General features: G+C 31.8%; 1 protein-coding gene across 1 annotated transcript in view; it reads left to right on the forward strand.

Moving 5' to 3' along the window:
* Positions 1-18,283, forward strand: part of LOC127739302 (protein pellino-like) — a 31,021-nt gene extending 12,738 nt beyond the window's left edge. The window contains exons 4-10 of the mRNA XM_052250975.1: positions 468-569; positions 2,904-3,101; positions 4,432-4,617; positions 8,771-8,869; positions 9,402-9,611; positions 10,821-10,936; positions 12,264-18,283. Coding sequence (XP_052106935.1) covers positions 468-569; positions 2,904-3,101; positions 4,432-4,617; positions 8,771-8,869; positions 9,402-9,611; positions 10,821-10,936; positions 12,264-12,387 — 1,035 coding nt within the window. The 3' untranslated portion in view covers positions 12,388-18,283. The remainder of the gene's footprint in view (positions 1-467; positions 570-2,903; positions 3,102-4,431; positions 4,618-8,770; positions 8,870-9,401; positions 9,612-10,820; positions 10,937-12,263) is intronic.
* Positions 18,284-18,636: the final 353 nt, after the last annotated feature.

Consider the following 18,636-nt stretch of genomic DNA (forward strand, 5'->3'; position numbering starts at 1 on the left):
GAATTTTATTTTTATATTGCATAGCTAAATTTATGAGGAAACGTTTTATAAAAAGAAATTCTAGTAAGAACATGAATAAAATATGTGGTGTTTGAGCCAGTGAAACAGCAACACAACCACAAAAATACTCAAAGGACATCTAGAGGGCAACATACAAGATTTAAAACAATGTGTAGGTGTCTATATACACTTTGTCTTCTTTTGGTTTGTAAACAAAGCCATTTTACACTTCTGTAGTTGTAATTGAGATATATAAATGAAGAGGTAATTATTCCAAATGTATATTCTTTTGGTTGCACTTAATTTTGAATTCTCTTTTTATATAAAGTCTAACATGTCTAACTAAATAAAATGCAAAAGTGCATTATACCAGCCATACATTAATTAAGATCACTTGTACAAATAGTTGTAGAATAGCTATATACATACTCAACAACTGGAACATGCATATTTTTTTCACATTTAAGGCAGTACAAGATTTACACCAGCACTCTGTGACATACACCTTGTCTAGAAACCAGGCTGTCATAGTGGAATACAAGCATGATGGTGATACAGATATGTTTCAGGTTAGTTGAATGTTTTCTACTAGACTTTAAAATAACTACTTTGTTACAATAATACAGGGTTTAAGCTAGGATTTTGAGGGCTTTAGTCACTTTTGTGCGGGATGAAAATCAACCTTATTTTGGGTAGCAGCAAGGGATCTAGGATGTATATTACTATCTATACATCTTTGTCAGACTTTGAAGGACTTAGGCATACTAGGCAGTTACTGCATGATTTGACTGATGTGGCACTTTAATACGAAGATTAAGATATAAGATCTAGAAATCTAGTTCACAATTTCACTTCAGTTAGTTTTAGGGTACATTCCTAACCAGCAAAAGTTGGGAACCATTTTTTTTAAACCAGGAATCACAGCATAAATGAACTTGTAAGGACTATTTCACTGCATTATTCATACTCATTATCCTTAAAAACGTTTTAAAGCGATATTTAGAATTAATTCTATAAAGTTGGAACCAAGGATTTGTACAAATTCTTATTGGAACAATTCTAATGACTTTAAATTGTAAATTTATCATGAATAGATCACGTTTACTTTCGATTTCCAAATGAAATGAAAACGGGAAGTGACAAGTGGATAATAAATTCAGAATGAATCCGGATTCATCTAAGGATTGGTTCGTGTTTAAAAAAGGCAGTAAAATTATCATTTTTTAAATTAAATTGGCTAAATAAGAACTATATTTGTCACTCTCGTTTAGTTTGTTACTTAATTATTTCGTATTTTACGTTTTAGTGTCTTTAAATTCATAGAATACTTTCGCGCATGCGCAGTTCATTGTAAAGGAAGCACCTGTTTGACTCGTGAAAACATTTCTGAATGATATGAATAAAGTTCTATCTTTTTAATAGAAATTGTCAAAAGTTTTTGATTAAAAGTTATATCAAATATGACGAAAATACGTTCATTTGACGAAACTACGACAAGCGAACTGCAAATTGTGATCGTTTGAGAAATATTGTATTAAAAATGTGAACTGTCCGAGGGAAAACTCAAATGACGAAACTACGACAAACAAACTGCAAATTGTGCTCGTTTGATAAATATTGAAATTGAAATGCCGACTGACTGATTTTACTGGGGAAAATAATTATGATGATCAATTATGAGGTTGATAAATAATTAAGGGATTAGTGACACATCGGATGGCGATAAGCGGATTATCTGTAATCACAACTTATAACACCTGTTGTAAATGTTAATTAGTTGAGGGTCATAAACTTGTCAGAAACAATAAGACAGGTAGAATTATAGTATTTCTTGCGAAAATATTTTTACTCTTTCCAAATTTAAGTGACGAAATTGATTTGGAATACTTTCGTCATTTTAAAAACCGTTTCGTAAATGACGAAAATGACGAGCACTAGCAAAATCACTGCAATAAATACATGAATTTGTAATCTTGTGTTAGTTAACCTGACCAACTTCTAATTGCACAATATACTTAAAACAAGAATGTGTCCATAGTACACGGATGCCCCACTCGCACTATCATTTTCTATGTTCAGTGGACCGTGAAATTGGGGTCAAAACTCTAATTTGGCATTAAAATTAGAAAGATCAGATCATAGGGAACATGTGTACTAAGTTTCAAGTTGATTGGACTTCAACTTCATCAAAAACTACCTTGACCAAAAACTTTAACCTGAAGCGGGACAGACCGGCAAACAGACGGACAAACGGAGGAACGCACGCACAGACGGAAAAACATAATGCCCTAGGTGAGGCTTAAAATAGACCAAAACAGTTTTATTAAGTTGTAATTAATGTATTTTATAAATTTTCTAAAAACTAAAATAACTTTTCTTTCTTTATAATCAGTCAGGGGAACTACTGAAATAAGTAAATCACTCATTTAAGTAGCAAATTATAAATTCTGTGATTTTGTAATTTTACCAAAATTTTAAACATACAGGTTTAGATTATATCTAATTAGTAAAATTGAATAAAATGAACCTTTTTCTTCTTTTAAGTAGCAAGATTTATGCCTTTGATGCAATAATTCATCTGTACATGACCGGTCATCCTATAAACACAGATGTTGGTTCTGATCATTTTAGCAACATAATTAGTCCTTGGATCATTAGTATTATATATTTAAAGCTACAATAAAATTAAATCACTTAGTCTAGTGATTTATTTGTACTACTTAAATATGTGATTATTAAAGAAAGACAACTCATACTTCCAACATTTCTGGACAAAATCACTCATTTAAGTAATTCCCCTGACTGATAATCAGAGAATAAACACATTGAATAAAAGTATGTAATGTTTTGGTCACTTTATGATTATTATTGATACTAACCTGGACTATATATTTCTTTTGCAGATTGGAAGATCATCAGAAACACCGATTGATTTTGTTGTCATGGATACCATTCCTGGAAATGAGAGGCTGGCTACAGATAATATAACACAGAGTACAATATCACGGTTTTCTTGTAGAATTGTAGTTGATAGAGATCCACCATACACTGCTAGAATCTATGCTGCAGGGTTCGATTCTGGCAAAAATATTTTCTTAGGGGTAGGTTTACTTCTGAATCATATTAGGTCGAGTACTTTTCTATGAAAAGTTGTTGTGAGCATGGAAATCTGTACTATCATCCTTCCCTTTGCCTATATCAGGCTGATCAGTTGCTCCGTAATTCTTGTAACACAGCATTGATTTGAACAGAAATTTTGAGCGACATCACAATATCTGAGTAGAAGTTATCAGCAATGTCAGAATGAGATGTTATCAAGCTTACTTTCTTCAAGCATATAACTAAGGTAGGGGAAATGACCAGTGATAGAACGATAAACAGATTATTGGGTTTTCTATGGATAGATATTGTAATATATCAATGTGTACCATCAGATAATCTATACACATACATTAATATTCTGTTGCCCCAGCTGATGTTATGGCTTCTACAAGGTTAATAAGTTCTGTATTTGCCAGAGTAGAGCCTGGGGGGATCATGTAAAATGACCTTGAATATCTAACACTTTTAAGTTAAAGATATCACTTTGGTGGGATCATGTAAAAAGACCTTGAATATCTAACACTTGTAAGTTAAAGATATCACTTTGGTGGGATCATGTAAAAAGACCTTGAATATCTAACACTTGTAAGTTAAAGATATCACTTTGGTGGGATCATGTAAAAAGACCTTGAATATCTAACACTTGTAAGTTAAAGATATCAGTTTGATGGGATCATGTAAAAAGACCTTGAATATCTAACACTTGTAAGTTAAAGATATCACTTTGGTGGGATCATGTAAAAAGACCTTGAATATCTAACACGTGTAAGTTAAAGATATCAGTTTGATGGGATCATGTAAAAAGACCTTGAATATCTAACACTTGTAAGTTAAAGATATCACTTTGGTGGGATCATGTAAAAAGACCTTGAATATCTAACACTTGTAAGTTAAAGATATCACTTTGGTGGGATCATGTAAAAAGACCTTGAATATCTAACACTTGTAAGTTAAAGATATCACTTTGGTGGGATCATGTAAAAAGACCTTGAATATCTAACACTTGTAAGTTAAAGATATCACTTTGGTGGGATCATGTAAAAAGACCTTGAATATCTAACACTTGTAAGTTAAAGATATCACTGCTACAAATTTTAGACAATCTCACGTAAATTTGATTATAAGTAAGATTAGAATAAGGAACAAAAAATACAATATATAAAACTGAAAAAAAGTTTGGCCTTAGAAGATTTCATTTAAAATAATAATTCTTACAAAATTCTAAGGAAAGTGCAAGCACTCATATTTAATGAATTTTTAATTCCACCCATACTCTCCATCCAATAAATATTTGAATAGCCCTAATGTACTCATCATACTCAATTTCAGGAAAAAGCAGTAAAGTGGTACTTGGGAGAACAGATAGACGGCTTAACAACAAATGGTGTATTTATTATGAAGCCTCATGGTGGGTTTAATGCCATTGCCTCCCCTGGTGTGTGGAGGGAGATATCTGTTGGTGGTGCTGTGTATCCACTCAGAGAGTCAAGATCGGCTCCTTTAAAGAGTAATCAGGTTAGAAATTGACACTCTTCATCAAGAGTAATGAATAAAACTAGTTGCAGACGCACACAAACAAGTTAGAATGAATAATATTTTTTGGGAAAATTTTAGATCAGTATTGTTATCAAATAAAAAAAAATTACAAATTATTTGGTATTTTAAAATTTAAGTATTTGAAGAGGATGAGAACTTTTTTGTCATGCCTACAACATTTATGTAGTGGAAATATGATATCGCGATACTTCATTCTGTCTTTGTTGGCAGCGTCAATGTTTATGTTATAGTCTATGGTTAAAGTTTTTTTTAGACATCAATAACTTTGTCAAACCTTCATGCAATTTCTGAAATTTGAACAGGAGCATTTTTATGACCAAAAGACAGTACATGAAAAAATTGTGTTTAATTGTTTAGCAAGGAGATTAAACAATGGGTAATTGCTTGGAAAATAGTAAAATGAATTGATTTTTGGAATGATAAATAAATTTAAATTTTTTTTTGCAAGAGCCAAATGATAGTGAATGACCTTTATGCACACAAGTATATTCAATCAAAAGGCATGAATAAAAGATGTGAGACAGAAACAAACATCTTTACAGACCAACACAGTCTTCAACAATAGAGCAATATCTATACAAACTCTAAATCATCCAGAGTGAAAAGCTTCAACAATAGAGCAATATCTATACAAACTCTAAATCATCCAGAGTGAAATAAACTTAAGGATGTTTGCTACTCTGTATTAAAATAACAAGCTTTTTAAAAGACTGTTATAAATTGATAGTATATAAATAAAGGAATTAAAAAAGTAGAAAAAAATTAAGGGTCTGTGTGCTTGTTTTTCGAGATATAAGCCATTGAAAATTTGGCGGGATGTAATTCTCTCTAGACTTTTCATACATTTAACATTGGCACCCTTTTCCTTTTGAAAATTATGAAAAAATAACAAGGATTTTATAGGATTTTCAAATATGGTTTTTGTCTCGCCTGCGACGAAAGTCGCAGAAAGTGAGACATAGGTAGTACTATCCGGCGGCGGCGGCGACGACGGCGGCGTAAACTATTTGTATAAAGCTTTATATTTCAGAAGGTAGAAGACCTGGATGCTTCATACTTTGTATGCAGATACCTTATGTTACGAACTTTCCGTCTGTCATATGTCCAATGTCCTTGACCTTATTTTCATGGTTCAGCAACTGCTTGAAAAAAAAGTTTAGTTTTTTTGTTATGTAAATTTCTCACTTATTATGAGTAATAGGATAACTATATTTGGTATATGGGTTCCTTGCAACGTCTACATGTCCATCAGACAGGGTTCACCTGACCTCAGCCTCATTTCATGGATCAGTGATCAAGGTTAAAGTTACGTGATTAGGTCCGTTTCTCAGATACTACAAGCAGTAGGTCAGCTATATGTGGTGTATGGAATGATTATAAGGGATACATGTCAGTCTGGCAGGTTTCATCTGACCTTGACCTCATTTTCACGGTTCATTGGTCAATGTTAAGTTTTTGTGTTTTGGTCTGTTTTTCTAATACTATAAGCCATTGGTCAACTATATTTGGTGTATGGAATGATTGTAAGGTGTACATGTCTGTCTGGCAGGTGTCATTTGTCCTTGACCTATTTTCATGGTTCATTGGTCAATGTTAAGTTTTTGTGTTTTGGTCTGTTTTTCTAATACTATAAGCAATAGGTCAACTATATTTGGTGTATGGAATGATTGTAAGGTGTACATGTCTGACTGGCAGGTGTCATTTGTCCTTGACCTCATTTTCATGGTTCATTGGTCATTGTTAAGTTTTTGTGTTTTGGTCTGTTTTTCTAATACTATAAGCAATAGGTCAACTATATTTGGTGTATGGAATGATTGTAAGGTGTACATGTCTGTCTGGCAGGTGTCATTTGTCCTTGACCTCATTTTCATGGTTCATTGGTCAATGTTAAGTTGCTCTTGTTTGGTCCTCTCCTCAGATACTATAGGTTATAGGTCAACTATATGTGGTGTATGGAATGATTGTAAGGTGTGCACGTCTGTCTGATAGGTTTCATCTGACCTTGAGCTTATTTTCATGGTTCATTGGTCAATGTTAAGTTTCTGTTGTTTGGTCTTCTTCTCAGATGCTATAAGTAATAGGTCAACTATATTTGGTGTATGGAATGTATTTTATTATTTAACTGCTGATTACTTACATTGAAATAGATTATTTTATAAAAATCTTTAAATAACACTAATAATGAAAATAAATAATAAAAACTTTTAAGGGATCATTACTAAACCGTGATTAACAAAAACATTGGAAGGTGTGAAAATGTTAAAATAAGGTCACTCATGCATGAATGTTTAACATAGAATACAGTTCACTCCAGTCCCTTCATAAAGATTAATTGGCTGAATATGTACAGATTGAAGAACTTTTGAAATTTTGTTTGCACAACAGAATCACATTTACTGATTTTTGATACATATGAAATAAGATAAGTATTGAGATAAGTAAAAAATATTTTAGCATAGCAACATAAATAGATAAATAGATAATATGAAAATATGACTTTTTACAATATTTTGATCAAAGATTGAAGATAATTTTAGGTTTTTTTTTTTTTGGGGTGGGGGGGTCTTTCAGGTTCATCTCAAGGAATTGACAAATATTTATCCAGTTTCTGCAATGCCTTAAAACTTTTCCTTGTGCACAGGTTTGTCTGTACTCAAGAGGAAATAAAAAAAAAATGGCCATATTTGTCAATCCCTTCTGATGAACCTTAAATCTAGATGAAAAATTATTTCATAAGAAATTTCAAAGTTTGCTTTTAGTAGTCATTTGACTTAATGTTTCAAAAAAAAAATTTGTATAATGAGATTTTATTTACTCAAATGTTGTTACTATATTTGCCTGTGATTTATTAGCCAAAAGTAGTATGAAGACACTATGATAGTGATCTTCGGCAGGGGCGGTGGCAGGGGCGGTGGCAGGGGCGGCAGCAGCAGCGTTGGCAGGGGCATCGGCAGCAGCAGCGTCATTATCTCATTACTTACAGCTTAATATTTCTAATGCCTTATGTGACAAAGTTTCTGTCAGTCATATGTCCATTGTCCTTGACCTCATTTTCTTGGTCCAGCAACTACTTGGAAAAAAAACTGTATGGTTTTTGTAATGTGATTTTCTCAATTATTATGAGTAAAATGATAACTTTATTTGGCATGTGCGTACCTTGCATGGTTCACATATCTGTCAGACATATTTCATTTGACCTTGACATCATTTAATGGATCAGTGAACAAGATTTAGTTTTCATGATAAAGTCCATATCTCAAATTCTATCACCAATAGGTCTTCTATATTTGGTGTATAGAATGATCGTAAGGTTCACATTTCCAACTGGCAGATAAGTGATAAGTTCATAAAATTTTCTGTATGGAATGAATGTTATGTGTATATGTCTGTCTGACAGGTGTCATCTTACCTTGACCTCATTTTATGGTTCATTGGTCAAAGTTCAGTTTCCTCAATGCGGTTTGTTTCTAAGATACTTTAGGCAATATATGTTAAATAAATTTGGTGTATGGAATGATTGTACGGCCTACATGTTTGTCTGATAGGGTTTATCTCACCTTGACTTCATGTTCATTCATCATTAAAATGTTAATTTAATGTAAAGCTTATATAAACTTATTTTTTTTACTTTCAACATAAATTCAATTATGAACACTAAAACAGGCGAGACATTTCAGTGTGTCCACTCTTGTTTAAACTATATGTAATATAGTTATGAAAAGAAAAGTAGGGGTAAGCGGGCAAAATTTTTTAAGGCATTCAAATGGATAAAATCAGAGGATTCCGAAAATCTGACAAAAATTCAAAAACATGACAAGCGAACATCCTTAACAGAAACAATCCAAAATCTTTCATGAACATCTTGTTCTTCATATAACAACAACACAAAGATATAAACAAAAGTAGTTCTCAGTGTGCTTATAAAATGGAAAAGTCTTTCTGTATCACATCTCCTTCAACCCCGTAGCTGTTTTTGCTGCTGTACTGAAAATTGTAAGAAGTCGTAAATACTGTAAATTTTAATAAATGCATCCACACAGAATTTATGCAAGTATGCATATACCATTGCTATTAAGATTTGAATTACATAGCTATGTATAACTGTTAATAGATTACTGAAGAAGATAATATATTATATGACGGTACTCTCATTGATCTTTGTGGAGCTACATTACTCTGGAGATCTGCCATGGGGTTGGTTGCATCACCGGTTAGTATTTTTATGACAGTTTATCTTTAAAAAGTATTTCTGAATCAACAACTGAAGCATGACCATAATTTTGAACGTCTACAGTGATGTCCACCTGTATGATAAATCTGTATGTTAATGTCAAATGCAGGGACTAATGGAACAGGTAAAATTATTGGTCTACATTGTGATAAAACCTGTATTTGTATGTGTAGTCCACCGTGTCTTTTTGCTTATAAGGTTTTAAATGAAGTGGTTTTGCATTATAGATAACTTTAATAGTCATAGTAGAAGATTAATCATAGTCCCCTTAGAAAACAAAAAGGGGCATAGCACCATCATTGTCTATCAAAAAGGGCAGGTTGTCAAGTGAGTGCAGCAACATGTAAAATACTGCCAAGACCTCCTGTAGGAAACACTGCTATATTTTAACAATATAGAAATTATTAAATTGGAAGTGTGTTTTTAAATTAAATGAAAATTGATTTTGAAAACCTTGTCAAGGCCGTACATACTTTTTGTAGATGTATTTACAATTTTATACTTTTTTCAGAGCGAACACGAGTTTGAAAACCTAGTGGAGACTATAAACGCTGGCCGTCCTCAGTGTCCTGTAGGTTTAATGACTCTTGTTTTACCAAGTAAAGGAACATTGGGTGCTGCAGATAAACAACCATATGTTTATCTCAAATGTGGTCATGTCCATGGCCAACATGAATGGGGACAGAAAGATGATAGTAGGACCTGTCCTCTTTGTCTAATGGTATGTTTATGGTTTACTTGTAAAATGATTTGTTTCTTTCTTCAACTTCCCTCCCTTGTTATTGTCTCCTTTTTTGTCCCCGTTGCTATTTTACCAGAAATTAAACTTATAGAGTCATTTCTTCTGTCAAGTTTTTGTAAGAGATATTTAAGGTATTGTTGTATACAGGGTGTATATTAAATTTCCTACATATATTCAATTTGTTTCTAGGAGTAGGTCGTCAAATGTAAAATAATGGCATAGAGAAAAGTTAGACATTCTAACAACAATGTCTGTTATTAAAAGGTCTGAACCATGGCCAGTAGAGTTGCAAATTTAAATTATTTTCTTCCTGACAAATTTTATTTTTGAAGTCATTTAAGGAATGACTGTATTATTTTTTCTGTCTATGAAGAAATAACCTCAAAAATGTGGTGCACACTGAATAACTCACGTAGTCTATGAGCTGATAGACAAAAAACTTTCAGCCAACCAGAAGACGTGGTACATCTAAAATTAAATTATTTATGATTATATAAATTTTGTGTATGCTATCAGTTTTGAGATGTTTTTATTTACAAATTAGACTTTGAGCAAGTTATCTCTGTTGCTAATATGTTTCTATATGTGGTTCTACTGTTTTGAATACAGACTTTCTCTGTGTGTTTTGTATGTCTTAATGCTAAAATCTTAATGTTGATAAAAATTTCAAATGTATAAATTCAGGTCTGTTTAATTTTTTCAAGCCATCTAGGTCTGCGATGTCAACATTTAGATTCAGTCTTGTGTTGAAATATTTTTAGGCATCAGTAACTTTGTAAAACCTACATGAAATTTTATGAAACCCGGACAAAAGCTTTTTTATGATCAAAAGAAAGTATCCAGAATTTTCTATTGAATATCTTCTTCATTTTTTGGTATTTTGCAGATAAATGGACTTATATTATTTACAGTTTCCATTGAATTACAGTCTAAGGTTAAAGTTTTTCAGATATTAATAATTTTGTCATACCTTCATGGAATTTTAATAAACTTGAAACAGAAGTTTCTTCAAGATCAAGAAATGGCATCTAAATTGAAAAAAAAGAGAGTTTTTCACAATCAACATTACACTTTGACACTAACAGTAGCAATCATAGGCAAGACACAGGAACCCTTTACAATTTTTTTGGAATGTAATTTCAGGATTTTCCATTGATGATGTCATGTAATCTGTAATTACTATTGTAGGATGGTCCATTTATAAAATTAAAGATGGGATGTGAACTAAGTGTGTATGTAGATTCTGACCTTCCTACTCATTGCTTTAATCCATGTGGTCACATGTCATCTAAAAACACTGCAAAGTAAGTAAATAGATTGAAAAGATACTGACCAAACGGTCTTGATATATAAATCAGTAATTGAGATACATTGGAGTGAGAAAGTAAATTTTATTTAAAGTCTGCATATATATATATACACAATAACAACGAGACATAATCTCTGATGAACTCTCTAATTGACTATCAAATAAAAATGATATGCTGAATTTAAAAACAACACATGAGAATGTTCACTGCTGAAATACACATACATCTCCATTGACAGATTATATATTATGTTACCCTTGTACTGTGCATATACACAGTTCAGTAATTACCACAGTCTTATGACTATTGCAGTTTAAACCCACTGCATTCAAACAGCTACCCCTATCCAATTAACACATAAGTATAACTACCTTAGTTAGATTTCTACTGCAGTCCAAAAATTACCCTAGTGATATTACTACTGCAGTCCAAAAATTACCTAAGTGATATTACTACTGCAGTCCAAAAATTACCACTACTGCAGTCCAAAAATTACCTAAGTGATATTACTACTGCAGTCCAAAAATTACCAAAGTGATATTACTACTGCAGTCCAAAAATTACCCAAGTGATATTACTACTGCAGTCCAAAAATTACCCAAGTGGTATTACTACTGCAGTCCAAAAATTACAGGTCATATTACTACTGCACTCCAAAAATTACCTTAGTGATATTACTACTGCAGTCCAAAAATTACCCAAGTGGTATTACTACTGCAGTCCAAAAACTATCGCTGTCAATTTTATACTGCTGTTCAATGATTAGCGCAGTCTTATACCTTCTTCAGTCCAAAAAGTTAACCAGCCCAATAACAGTGAACAGGGACTTCAGTGTAGTTATTGCTGTCACCAGATGGGCATTAAGTGTTCCCTTGTCCCTCTGTCTGTACGTACATCCCAAAAATGTTACGAAACTTGTACACAATGCTTTAATATTTCCACAACACACAGATCAAGTTCAAATTTGAGTGGCTTTACTTTTACCGTTCTCGAGTGATGCCCCTTTATAACGTAATATGCAAGCGAGGGCATCATCTGTGTCCCATGTTCACCAGAATTATTTGCTCATTCATACAGTTCTCCTGCAAAGTTATTTAACAAAAATCTTCTATATTCATTTCCTGCCTAAAAAATCCCTTTTTATGAATGATACTTAATTATATAAATATGTCACACAAAAAAAGAAGCAAGGAATAGTGATAAATATACCAAGCACAATTCATAAGTTTGATACACAAAAAATATTCATTTAGTTTCTAGGCTGCTATCCAAAAATGTCTTGAGGTAAACATTGATTATGTATTTATTGTGTTTGTTTCAGATACTGGTCACAAGTTCCTGTCCCTCATGGTTGTCAAGGTTTCCAGACAGTTTGTCCATTCTGTGCGACGCCATTATTGGATCCTCCATTTATTAAGTTGATATTCCAGGACAACACTGAATAATCAGACAACTCTCTCTCTTCATTCCACTTGCTCTGTATAGGCAGGGATACATTTAATCCTACCATGTTTCCCTTTGCAAAAAATTCTGAAATAGGAACACAGTTGGAAAAGGGAAAATTAATTACTTCCCAAGTTAGACTTTGATGAAGATATTAAAGAATATTCAGTTGTTAGCTCACAATCAATGCAATTTTAAAACAGGAGGATAATGAAATCAGAATTTTAAAATTTATTTATTTCTTCAATATGGTTTGAGGTGGCCTCAGTGGCAGAATGGTCTGAGAGATTGATTTACTGTATCACTAGTTTATCAACACTGAGGTTGTGAGTTTGAACCCTGCACATAGCAGGTCCTTTGTACTCCAATCCTTATTGACTAGAATTTTCGGTTTTCCTGCTGAAGGTTGTGGTTCTCTCCTGGCATTGCGGCTTCTTCCTCTGACCGCCATGATATAGCCAATAGTGATCAAAGTGGCACTAAAACACCAACAATCAATCAATCAATTGATTTGACGCTTTTAATGTAGCTGTCTCTTGCCCAATGAGATTCTTCCCGCCATTTTTATGTCAGCCAATCTATTGTCTTAGTTCTTATTTTGTACACATTGTCAGTGATTTAATACATTACGTTGTGATTTTCATTCATATCTTATTGTAACTTACATGTATTTGTTAAATACCATCTATTACTTGTCATATTTTTCACTTTCTTAGAAGTAAGTTTTTCTTCAATGTTATGACAATGAATTATAATATTATCAAGTACTAATATTTGTGAACAACAAGTTTTGTAATTTGTGGAGAGAAAAAAATACATCCACGCAGGTCATTGTGTTGTGACTTCAGATCTTGCACAAACAAATTGATGGAAACATTTATTTCTATTTGGTAGAAAAATTAAATCAAAGAATCTGTAACAATTGGTACTACATGAGAACATTTTTTAGTATTGTCATAGTAATTGTGCTTTTTCTAATACACCTTATCGCTATTTGTCCGCCATTACTGGACATCACAAAAGTTCCCGTAAAATGTTGACGTCATAATCATGATAATAGAAAATATCTGACGCCACAATGGAAAAGTGATTGTTGTATGACGTCAAAAGTTCAAGCGGGACAGATTCTCGGGTCAAGCGGGAATAGCGATAAGGTGTATCAGTATAGTACAGTATATCATACAGATATATTTTTATATTGTTTGCCAGGGTAAACACATTGCTCTTAATGGTATGTTATATTTTAAATATTTTTAAATGCATAATATTCCTTAAAAAAACATTGAAAAAATTGATTATAAATCACCTGTCTTATATGTCCGCATTGAGAGACTCTTTATAAAATGTCTATAACTTGTTTGTGTAGTTTCAAAATCAAGAACTATTTATATCTTCTTATGTGAGTAGCTATAGTGATTTGTCCTTTCTCTCTCGTGGGCCTCGGTGATCGAGTGATCTAAGTAGTCGAACTACTGTATATGTGTCACTAGCCCGTCAACACTGAGGTTGTGAGTTTGCATCTGGCAAGTGGCAGGTGCGCTTGACTCCAATCATAATTGACTAGGATTGTCAGTTTTGCTACTGAAGTTTTGTGATTCTCTCTGGGGACTCCGGCTTCCTCCACAAGTAAAAAAAAATGACCGTCACAAAATAGCACAACAGTGCTGAAAGTGGCGTTAAACACCATCAATTGATCAATCAATCAATCAATCCTCAAGTCTCAGTCCATTGAACAAGTTGCCAAACCAAACATCACACAGTTAACAAAAAAAATGGAATGAAACTCAACATATAGACTTCATACTATTGACCAAAAACTTCATACTATAGTCATCCCTCTTTTGTTCATTGCTCTGACCACATGAGTTTTGAAGTTCCTATTTGTATGACTCTAAGTGTTGAAAATGTTTAAATGTTTCTTATCACAGAATGACAAATTTGAAATAATTAAGGGTCACGCCATGTCATTTCATCATAACATTTAATGGTGCAATTTCATATAGTATGAAAGCTAGTTACATAACCATGTATCAGTAATAGAAAATGTATTTTAAGCTGTAAGCAATAGATAGCATTTAAGCTTAAAGTCATCACGTTTAAAGACATTTATCTGTCTCAGATATGAATTGTTGATGCATAATACAATGAATAGTATTCATTTATATAAAAACGTTAACATTAAAATTCATTGACATTTCTTATGATTTAAATAATTAATATTTCTCTGCAATAGTATTTAACACATCTGAAGGAATGCGAGTCTTGGCATTTGTATTCCCTGTGAACAATATACCTCTTAACTTTTGTACTCCTTGGGAAAATGTTAGTCATGGCATTTGGTTTCCCTGTGAACAATGTACATCTTAACTCTTGTACACCGTATGGAAAATGTAAGTCTTGAAACTTTAAAACCCTGTGAACAATGTTAATATTTACATTTTCATCTATAAACTTGTACACCCTGTAACATTGAAAGTCTTGTACACCCTGTGAAAACTGTTAATTTCCCTGTTTGTCACGTACTGTATTATATTCCTGTTAAAAAAATAAAATTTTACGGGAAATTCTGGTAAAAATAAAAAGAAAAGAAATTTGTTCTTAGTTTTTAAAAAGCACTCCTACTTCCAATACAGATTTTTGTAGAGCCTTGCAAAGGAAAGGGTATATAGCAATTCTGTTAGTTTTCGTCAATATTTATTTTCAGTCTGTGGCTGAGGATTTTTTAAACATCAATGGCTTTATGAAAATTTTATGGAATGTTATGAAACGTGATAAAAAAAAAGATTAGATTAGAGTGTGTTACTTTACTTGGACAGAAGCTTTTCTTAATAAAAAATAGCATCTGTAAAACAAATTGAACGTTTTTTTTATATTTATCCTTATTTACTGGTATATATCAATAAATTCACCTAGTTTTTGGCAGTCAACATTACACTTTTATACTGACAGCAGCAATCCCAGGTGAGACACAGGGTTCTATGGAACTCTTTACAAGTTCACTAATGTCCTCTTGATCTATACTCATCTCTTTCATAAGGATATAGGTTGTTACTTCAACACATTGCAAAGGATATTAAACTCAATCTCTGAGTTTTAATTCTCACCTTGACCTCAAAATCAATAAGACTTATATTGTCTTATAAAATACTTTTACCAAATGAGATTAGATCTAATTTCCTAATGCTTGTAAAGAAAAACTTTGGTTGGCTTGCTTGCTTTATTTGTATAAACGTTTACCCAAGCTTTGTAATTAAGATTGACATCTTCAGACAATATATATAGGCAAAGTTAAACCTGTATATATTATATTTAAATTTGATTGGACGTTATCCCAATTACAATTGTACAATATACAAACAAAGCAAGCAAGCTAACCAAACCCTTGCTCTGCATGCATTAGGAAATTAGCTCTAAAAAGTCTATGAATTTAACATGATATGCCAATGGATATATCAAAGCTATCTAAAATTATGTGACTTATTTATTAAGAGTTTGTAAATAATGAGATAACTATCTTGTTTGTGCTGTGAATAAATGTTAACTGTATGTATTAAAACAAGTGTTTTTGAATTGCTTTGTGTAGATGTTGGAATTGGGTTTAGTGTAATTGGTTACTTTCTATGAAAGTAAGCTTTGAATATTAGCATCTTGTTGCTAAGCATAAATGTAATTATTGTAATCTTAAAGTTTTATTGATGATCTGAATGTTAACACATAGTTATGGGTACTTTGTTGCTTTGTTTGAATGTTACATTGCATTCTGGGTATTTTCATTGTAAGCCAGTAAATATGATCATTGTGCAATTTAGATATCAGGTATTGTTGTTTGTTGTTTTTTCATTGTTATTTTTCAATAATTTTATTTTATTTTTTCCATTTCTTTTTTTGTATCATTTTTTAATTCTAGAAAAAAATCTGAAATATGTATTCATTTGTTGGAGTAATTGTTGTGTTTTATAAATAATGTTATTCAAAAATTATAAAGTATGTTTTTTCCACAGTGGGGAAGGGGTGTAGTCAGCTCTTCTTATATAAAGGTATGGGTCACATTTTTGGAATGTCAGATACATCAATGGAGTGCAATTTTAACCCCAGCCAAAGTCTGTCGCCAAATTTGTATGTTAAAACTGACCCCCCCCCCCCCCCCCCCAAACTATGTTTTTTTTCAAAAAGGGTTATGCATTTGTTTTTGTTTTGGAATTGATATCTTGGGATATTTGTTTTTAATTTGAGCATGTCATGGGGAATGTATATTGAGCCTCTATGAAATAGCTCAAGCAGGAAGGGTTTCAGGTTAAAAAAAAATCCATTGTTTAGGATACTGATAACCTTTTACAACATGTACAAGTTTTTGATTAACATTTTGTCTGGTCTGCAACATTTTGTCGCAGAATAGAGACCTAGTGATCCTACACTCTGTCGTCTGCATTGGTGTCAGTATCAACATTTAGGTTCAGTAATAAACTTTTGTTAGATATCAATAACTTGGTCAACATTTGATGGAATTATTCCTGTATTTTACTTATAAATCTACTTAGTTTTTTGGCAATTAACATTACAATTGTACACTGACAGCAGCAATTGCAAGTGAAACAACAGGTTCCGTGGAAACCTTTACAATTTTTTTTGAAAATATTACCCAGGATGCTTCAGAATATGAATGCTAAATAGAGTGCATGATTTGTTATTTCCTCTTTAGAAATAATTATGTTTAGAACTAATAAAAAGAACAGCATATGATATAGAAGTTTATACATAAAAGTGCTACAATAATAATACTTAAAACTAGTGTTCAGATGGATAGACTAGTCAGTTTATTTATTAACGTTTATAGAGTTTAGAAGTTTTGCTCTATTTTTTTATGATAAATGTATTATAACTTATTATTATTTATATATATTCATTTATCAGAGTCAGATTAAATATTCATAACTGAAACAGAAAAATAAAACAACATATGATTAAGAATCTACAGTATATTGAATTTATGTTTTTCATCATTTTCATACAAATATATGTAAGTTATTTTAGTTATTGCAGGCAGTATGTGTATTCATGTATATGATGATAAAAATGTTAAAACTTATGAAGAAACTTTTAAATGTTCAATGAAAAATGTACCAATATTTTGAAAATATGAAAAACATTGACTTAAGACACTTTACAGAATACAATTTTTGTGTCAGAGTGAACTAAAACTATATATTAACTCATTTAAGGGTCTGGATGGGGCATTTCTGTATTCTTTAATGCATTAGTTAATATTTCTCTATTGTTAATAATTTTTGCCCATTGTTCTCTATTTTGATTTTTTTGGCCTATGTTCTCTATACTTTATTTTTGTTCCATTTATCTGCAATATTGGTCTATTATTCTATATTCTGTAAACTTCATCCAGACCATCTTATGTATATTGTGACAACAATTTAATGCAAAACAGTTAAAGGGGTAAAAAAAAAGACAAAATTAAAAATGCAGGCCAATTGTTTTTCCAGTAACCCTGATCATTATTCATAGGCAAGAGAACCAATTACAATTCAGATAAATATTTCACAAATAATAAGTATTTCTTTTTAAATTTTTTGTGTATAGATGATGCAAACAAGTTTAAGATGTACTGAATGTATACTTTTTTAATTAATTAAACTTAGAATTTGAGATTGGCATTATAAACTATAACTTCAAGTGATTGTCCCTTTTATGCTTGATTGAGATGTATACTTTAAGCCAGAAATATATCAGGTTTTTATGAGTCTGATCATTCCATGAAATCTGTCCATACCTTTTTTGCTAGTCTTCATTTACAAGATATATGCAGTTATGCGTACTTAAGTAAAAGACAGTTGTAATAACTAAACAGAAAGTAGAAATATCAAATTAAATGTTGAAATGTGAAAAGTCTTACTTTTGTATTTTAATATGAATAGCAGGAAAAGTTAGTGGTTGAGACTTGCACAATTAAATTAGAAAAGAGAAGAGGTCAACATACATTTATCAACAAAAGACAAGTGTTGGTAACATATGTCAAGCTCTTGTTTATTTATATCTCTTGTTCTGCACTGACCTTGTCTGTGTCATTGTCCAGTCATGTCAGAAATGCAGACTGTTGTATGAAACTCTGACACAGTATATTTTATCTTGTATTTAGTGAAAGGAGTAAAAAAGTATCACAAAAATACTCCAAGGCAAATTCAAAAAGGGGAATTCCATAAAAATTTACAGAATCAAATGCTTTCAATCAACAGTACAAG

The sequence above is a fragment of the Mytilus californianus genome, unplaced genomic scaffold, assembly GCF_021869535.1.
Source record: "Mytilus californianus isolate M0D057914Y unplaced genomic scaffold, xbMytCali1.0.p SCAF_4, whole genome shotgun sequence".
NCBI classification, from domain to species: Eukaryota; Metazoa; Mollusca; class Bivalvia; order Mytilida; family Mytilidae; genus Mytilus; species Mytilus californianus.